The sequence below is a fragment of the Sinocyclocheilus anshuiensis genome, unplaced genomic scaffold (genome assembly GCF_001515605.1).
Source record: "Sinocyclocheilus anshuiensis isolate Anshui unplaced genomic scaffold, SAMN03320099.WGS_v1.1 scaffold476, whole genome shotgun sequence".
Classification (NCBI taxonomy): Eukaryota; Metazoa; Chordata; class Actinopteri; order Cypriniformes; family Cyprinidae; genus Sinocyclocheilus; species Sinocyclocheilus anshuiensis.
The window spans coordinates 600955-609197 of record NW_015554139.1 but is presented as its reverse complement, the minus strand read 5'-3'; the positions used below and the strand labels follow the sequence as shown (position 1 = coordinate 609197).

General features: G+C 38.7%; 1 protein-coding gene across 1 annotated transcript in view; it reads right to left on the bottom strand.

Annotated features, from left to right (window-relative positions):
* Window positions 1-7188, bottom strand: part of notch3 (notch receptor 3) — a 31218-nt gene extending 24030 nt beyond the window's left edge. Inside the window, exons 1-2 of the mRNA XM_016463075.1 lie at window positions 6870-7188; window positions 5555-5621 (exon numbers count right to left, since the gene is read on the bottom strand). Of these exons, the coding sequence (XP_016318561.1) occupies window positions 5555-5621; window positions 6870-6930 (128 nt within the window). The 5' untranslated portion in view covers window positions 6931-7188. The remainder of the gene's footprint in view (window positions 1-5554; window positions 5622-6869) is intronic.
* Between the last annotated feature and the right edge of the window lie 1055 nt (window positions 7189-8243).

The following is an 8243-nucleotide window of genomic DNA, read 5'->3' as shown; positions in this document are numbered from 1 at the left end:
GACGAAAGGCGGGGCATAGAGGAGTAACAATAATGTACAGTATGTGGAAAATAATGTTTTTTTTTACCTTAAACCACAAACACATTTCATTGCACCAAATACACAAAATAATGTTCTTTTTAGCAACATCATATGACCTCTTTAAACAATAGTGATTGCTGTAACGTGGCGCGCCGTTGCCTCAGTTCAATAAAAGCGGCAGCTCGAGGCGCATGTGAACTGATAATCTCTTTCACAATAATACCAGTTTCAGCACAAAATAAACATGACTAAACATCCTCATTAGTCAGATAGAAAAATAAACTGTAGAGAGGGGCATTTTGCTAAATATATGCACCATATAGTATATTCATTATAACTTTTACTGTTCTTCAAAGTTTAATTTATATTTTTTTATGATAGCCACCATTTAAATGTTTATATTTAAAAAAAACGAATTGAAGTAGAAATATTATTATGTAATTGTAACTTTTATTATAAAAACTTCATAAAGTGTTGTACAGCCTAAAAAAATCAGTCAGTTTTAACCTTCAATATTATAGTATTGTAGTACCAACTGACTCTCATGTATATTTTACAGCATTAGTTAAGAGATTTTTTTTCTTGAGAAAATTTTGCATGTGTACCAGATATATAGCCAAAATAATCGATATCGAATCGAATCACAAGCTTGTGAATGAGAATCGAATCGAATTGTGAAATTTGTGTCAAAACCCAGCCCTAGCATTAAGCAATCTCACTGCTTAAGTCTAAAATTAAAAAATCTCACCCTAAATTTTACAGCCCTTCATTTTGTAGCATGAAGAACATCCTATAAAATGCTGCCAAATCACTCTAATCAATCTCATAAATCACAAAACATGCAGATAGGTGGGATGAAACTAAAAAAACTCCCAGTTTATCGCTACATCATATTTGAAAACTCTTTGGAAAGCTTTAATGTGGCTGTGATCAGAAAACAGAGCTCCAAAGAGCCTGATAAGAGTGGAAGAGAACACTCAGGTAGAGGCCAAAGAATGCTTCTTATCTCAAGCTCTGCCACCCATAAACTACTCCAGTTCTTGTTCTTATCTTTCCCATTATCAATAAACATCCAAACAAACAGCAACTTTCCTCCTTACATTATCGCAGCTGGGCTACATTATCGTAACACTACAATGTGTGAGTGTATGATCATACTGGACTGAATTCAATAAAAGTGATTAGCAAATATTGGAATCAAGAACTTAAGGGTGATTAACTTTTAATTATTTTTTTTTTAAATATTTTTTTAATAAATAAGATTACATCTCTCTGGACCCCAGTAAGCCAACCACACTCACACAAAACAGATTTGAGGTGTGGTGGTGAAATATCGGAAGGGTCAAAAAAGGAGTTAGAAAATGAGAAAGGGCAAGAACCCATCATAAGCTCTCCTCAGCTGTATTGATAGACAGGATGTGAATAGAGTAGAAGGGTCAGGAGTCAGCACTTCCTGTGACAGGGCCTGGGAACCAGGACTCCCTGTTTGCGGCATCAAACCGTACAGGCGCACATTACACCCCAAATTCTCGCCAACACTATCAAATTAGTAGGGTTCTGCTTCTCAATCTGCCTACTTCGGGTGGAGTGTCTCAATTCACCCACCAAGCAGACATTACGTACACATCTTTTTGATAGTTTTGTTCAAAATATTTTTTGAATATCCTGGATCCTAAATAGACTGTAGGCAATGACAGCAATGAATGCAGTGTTGGCAGAGGAGGAATCTTACAAAGCATTCCAAACTAATCCACTATATATTAAGGGAAAGGAACTTTATCTCTTAAGTGCTAAACTCAATATAAATAAACAATGTTCCAGCCCTTTAGGATATAAACACATCTATTGGTATACACTATTCTTTAAGTAAATCAACAGAGGCATTTGATATCAACTCTCTGTGCTATTTTTTTCCTTTTGAAAGGGGAACTTTAATTACTTGATGTAAATAAACTACAGTTGTTAGTTCGCAGAAAGCCAGTGATTGCGGCGCCTGCTTCACGTCTAACTAACTGTTCTCATAAATCATTTCTTAAGAGGCAGAGAGTTTCCATGGGTCACTAAAACACAACGCTCACAATTTATAGACTCACTCTGCTACTGGGGTCAAAGCGAGACATCAATAACGGACAGAGCCCCACTGTATCCACTTCCTTTCTGAGCAAATGGGTGGGAAAGTGCAAACATAGATGTCTCTTTTCTTTCTCATCTCTACTCAGTGGCTCACACACTTTCATCTTCACTGTTTGTTCTCAGAGAGTGACAGTGGCCTGGGCTTGCAGAGCTTGTGCAGACAATGGAGAACCTCCATATCAGTTCGCTGCGTGTGTGTGTGAGGAGGCCCGTGGGCCACCGGCTCCTCTCCTCCATAGGCCCGTCTGTCTCGGCATGGGGCAGCAAGCCGTTCAATGGCAGCACCTGGCCCTCCGCTCCCCCTTTGTAAGGGTCTGACTTCACTGGATTACCATCACAACATCCACCAGCTGTCCCTCTACACCCCAGTACAACCCCCTTTCTCCAACACACATCCCCACCCCCGCCTTATTCTTCCAGCTGGACCCTCTCTGAATGACACTCTCACAATCTGTCTAATTATCTCTTTGCTTCAGTCGAGACTTTATCCCATACCGTGGCTGCACGTGCTTGCACGCTCTCCTCACTGGGGGGATGAGATTAGAGACACTTTAACAGAGCTTCCTGACTCTTCACCTAGAGTGACATTCCTGGAGTCTTCACGACAAGTGTGCTGTCATTCCATGCCTCACATCTCCTATTGATGAGGGATTCAAAGAGCGACAGACCATAGCAGGACCAGAATTTAATAACTGGATCCACAGAGCATTCTGCTGTATACCCCAAGATACCCTGACTTTATCCCTTGATGTCACCACCATGGGGTCAGTTTTGCAAATACATAAACAGTTGTCACAGGGATTATATGATGAGCTTTAGACACTTGTGCCACAATAAAGGTACAAATCAGGTCCCCTGAACATTCCAGATGTTAACCCTATGCCAGCTCATGAAAGTAGCCCAAGAAGCATTGGACAGTGGCCTATTGTGAAGAAGCACTCAGTGGAGAGAGTAAGAGAGGGATTACTTCTGTAATCTGTCATGGACTGCACCAGCCACAGAAGCTCTCAGCGCAGGGGACCATGAAATGACATAGGAGCCAGACAAGAACTAGGGCTCAATATATGCCTCAACCAGACCCTGGTAGAACAACAGTCAACATAACAGGCTTATAACTGAGCCGGTAACAATTACAGTCCTATGGGGCATATTCACATATATTACAGTCACTAGAGAGCTCTCTTGCAACAAGGATACTACACTAAATAGGATAATCAACTTCCTCCAGGCACATTAACTCTCATCATAAGGAAGAAAAAACATGTCATGGACAGGAACAGGTGTAAGATTTTTTGCCAAGGTTTTTCTCAGAGACCAGATTTCAACACAGCTTGAAAATCTCAGTGGCATTCTTGTGAAATTCCGAGGTCCAACCAGTACTCCTTACTATGTCTAGTTCAACCTTTGCCTCTGTTTGCTAAAAGTGCCATTATCCACTCTTTTCTCTGTTGTTCCCTCTCATATGCCCTTTCTTCTCTAGGCCTCCTCCTACTCTCTCTGGTCTCTCTAGCGGTGCTGGGTTACAGGTTGGTATCTGGAGGAATAAAGGTTCCTTTCTGGTGTTTTGGATCTCTGGTTTCATCAGGATCTCTAGGGAGGGGGCTGGAGTGGGACTACTGCCCCATAGCTCAAGGACTGGTTTGACCACTCTCTTGTGGCTGGCCATTCCACATGGTTGTATTACCATGTTGTGTGGCATGACATTTACTGTCCTCCTTATTTAAGAAAAAATACTTCACTTTTCACTTGACACCAACACAACAGACTGTGCGTGAACTGCTCTTCACATACATACAATAGCATTTTAAACATAACAATAACTCTTTAAAACATAAAATGTCATAACGTATGTCAATAAAATATCTAATATAGAAGGATCTCTGGAATGAGTAGAGCAGGAATGAGCAGGGAAGAACAAAGCACTATTTAACACCATTACACATTTACTAACACACTGTGTTTATTACTTGGCTTGAAGTGTGCTGGGTAATGATTAAAGACTGTTACACTGACACACCAGGCATTTGAGTGCCACCTTGCCATATTTATCTAACTCCAGAGTTTTATGAGAATTATATACGCACAAAGTTTCAAAAAACAAATCAATGACTTTTAGCTTTGCCCTGCCACTAAAATGCTTCGGTTTACCTCAACAATTATCAATCAGTTAGGACTTAACTCACAGTTTCCACAACCAACCACCTCTGGTATGCGTTTGCATTAAAAATTCAGGTTTAAAGTACAATGATACCTGGCCAGTGAGCAGGCATTAACAACTTGCCTGAGGGTATGAGATTCTTTGGTTAATGGTGGGGTGATTTAAGTAGGTAGATTATGCCTTAAAGGCACAAATAGGAGCATCTTACAGATTTTAAATAACCAAAGTATCCTTATAAATAAACAAGCTATATAAATGGTATAAAACAGTTTTCTAAGAGGCAACACTAGTGTCGTGGGGTGGGGGGGGTTACTTGGTTGTGACATTTTTGTTTCAAGTGAAGGAGTGGTCACATACCATTAAGTAATAAACATGACTGCAGAAGAGAATGCAGAGTTTTATTTTCAAATAAAGAATACAAAACTGTTTCCTGCTTCTTACAACCACTGATCTGTAAAGATAGACATACCAAATATAAAACGTATTGCTTTTAGTTTAACACCCTATTGATTTGGCCATTACATACAACCACAGAGTGGTTCCCACGTACTAGTGCCTCCTGGAAAAAAAACCAAAAAACACTAATCACCATGAATGGAAGCTAAAGTGCACAGACACAGTTTTCCAAATCAGGCGGGAAACATAAAACAACAGCCCCAGGCTTTCATGTGATAACAATCACTTTGTATTAGCATAAACAATGAAGACAAAGACTGTGTGAAGGAACGCTACACATTTGGAACACTACTCGGCATGATAAAAAAAAAAGCTCACATTGACTCACAATCATAAATATTTTATGTGACTGATATATTGTGGACAGGTGTAGTGTGGCTGAGTGCATTTATTGTTAGCACAAAATTATATGGTCCAACTTGAGTTAAATATGAGTCACAGAATCAGGTGAATGATTCAGATTCTTATACAAAAACTCAAAGGAAACTTTTTTTTTAAACAGTGTAAATCACCTATATGTACAAGACATTAAAACATTGCTCTGTGTTCTTGCTACACTCCAGTTCCTTTTTCCACACTGTGCAATAGTGATTGAAACTTTATGTGAAACTGATAACCAAGGCCTAATGACAGCAATAGCAACAGTTATCCAGTTAACCTGTTTAGACCGCACCACTGTGATTAATTAAAAGGACCAGGAGATTTTAGCAACCAATTTTGAGTTTGATAAAGTGTAAGCTATAGAATAAAATTGTATTTGCAATAAAATGACAACTGTGGGCTTACAAGCATCTTGAATCGATACACATTCCTCCATTTTCGCACGGCCTGTGTGTATCCACGCAGCGCAGTCCTGTGGAAAGAGAGGGCACAATGAGGCAGAGACCACTTTATATTGAAACGATCGAAGCAAAGACCCTCTTAATATTCAACAACCCTGAAATAGGACATATTACATTACTTTTATATTTACAGCACGCATGTAACACTTATTTCAGATACAAAGAGTCCCTCATATCTTTAAGTTTGTTTACTTTTTTGTAAATATACATTGCGTCTTATCTGTGAGTGTGCCGCGAGATAACATTCAGATTCTTTCGCTCACACTCCCGCATTGTTTGACTGACAATAGAATTCAACATGTTAAGTCTTATCAAATACGAAGCAATAAAAGACGCATGTGTAATTCTTCATTAAGGCAGTACTTTATCGATTTAACTGTAACTGCTGGCTATGAAGAAGAAGAAGAAGAAGAAAAATAGTTCAATTGTTGATTGTTCTTTGTATGTAAAGGACACCGGCACAATAAAGGATCAAGCAGCTTCGTGTAAGAGAAATCCCACAAAACTCATAATTTATGTTTCAATTCATAATATTGGAGGATAGAAAAATTCCATATCAAAAACGTAAAATATATCAGATATAATCTAGTGCAGTGATTTAACAGCAGAACCCTGATGACAATCTAAATTACTATACACGCTGATAGGTCGTTTACTACCAGTGCAGCGAAGCAGACATTTACTTTACTTTCTCACGGTTCATACAAGGACAAAACAAACGCACACAGACCCATACAATGCCCTCTAAAACGATTAATATTATCTAGAAGAATTAAACTCGTAAAAGTTACACCACAATAAATATTTAGCAAATGCAACATTCCTCACCAACAAAGAGAATGTGTCCTCATGTGTGGTTTGAATGCTTTAAATCCCATCATCACTGAATAATTGGTGCATAACGTTCTGCAATGATCTTCACAACATTGTTAAGCGCCTACTGGTGCAGCGGTTTATTAAAAAAACTCAATGCTTCACATTTAAATGTATCCTGACCTAGTGATGGACTAAAACAAACACGTTTATGAGAACAGACTATCAATTAATGGCACACATCCTGCACCAAACTTCAAAAAGCTATGGGCAAAGCCGCAAAATGTCATGATTCTTAACCTCATCAAAGAACATTAATAAATCAAAGACAGGTCGTGATGTTTTATTTTCTTTCATTGGTTCTAATGTAACAGGTTATACGTCCACACATGTCCTATAAATCAGTTAGATCCAGACAAGAGAGAGAGAAGAATCAGTCATCTTACCTTTGCTGTTATGCACAAGACATAAAATTGACAGAAATATCCAAAGACTGTAATTCCCCATTTCTGTGGAAACTCGACCTTACTCCTTTTTTGAAATGTTAGCAATAATACATCCTTTAAAAAATGACACGGTGATTAAAGTTCCAAGTAATCACATTAAGATGAAGTAGCGTCATAAAGTTAACGAGTGAATTTCATAGAAATTGAGCGTTTTCAATATAGTCCAACACCGTATTTCCTCTGCAGCTCGGACTCTTCTTCCTTGGTGTTTAATGGCAGTGGGACAGCTCAGACTCGGCTGCGCCGTGCGTCTCGAAACACCTCCAGAAACTTTTGAAAAAGTTTAACCACTTCACTTCGGATCCGAGTCCACCGCCGGGCTTCGTATCACTCCGCCCCCTTCTCAAGCCTTCTCTCACTCAAGTTGTTGTTCGTCTTTCCGCTGAACTGAATAGTGCAGACTCGTCAAAGGCTTGGAAATGAATCCGAACGTCTTCCCTAGGAAAAAGACGTTCTGTAGAAGCTTAAAACTTAAACGAGAGTAACATTTACTCTTTGTATATCACACAAATCCACAGATAAACTAATGAAATGACTAAAGGTAAGAAAGTTAATGTGTAATGAGGACAAATTTGATGTTCGTAAAACGCAAGAAGGGGCAAAATAGTGAGTCATGTTAAGTTTAGGAATATAGTCGATTGAAATAATTATTTACTAAAAGAAAATGGAAATATAAGGCAAATAATGTTTTCAGAGTGTATGCGCAGACAGCAAATCTGAGGTGATTTAGCTCTCTGTTTGGCCTAACAGTTAGTGTCTGTAGGCTAACATGAAATCTTTAATTATCAAGAATCATCCTTAACTGACAAGCATAATGTTTATTTTAGGGAATAAACCGAAACACTTTAAGAAACAAAATAATACTTAGTTAAAGGAAATAAACTATCATTAAGATATGTTAAAACTGAAAATCATGCTAGTAAGAGTCACTGCTAAGCTCACTGTATGCATAGCAACTTCAAAATACTCTAAAGTTTTAGATTAAGATCTGAAGATTTGTTAATCTGTCCTTGAGCACTGTTTGACGTAACCATATAAGGGGCCTAGCAGTCTCCCACATCATGTATGTGTATGGCCACTTGTTTGTGTATTTACACTTGATATTGTGCTGAAGAATATGAGCTGTGTTTGTTAGATGGAAATGAGAGCAGACGTTGCCCTCCCTCATTTCTCGCAAAGCAGCATGGATGTACATTGAAGCTTCTTCACTACACCCTGCCCTGGTGTACTCATTTTCTGCAACATATAGAGCCTCAGTTGTTCTGTGGCACATAGCAGAGCTGGTTGCTTATAGAGACAATGGCAGTGATTTGA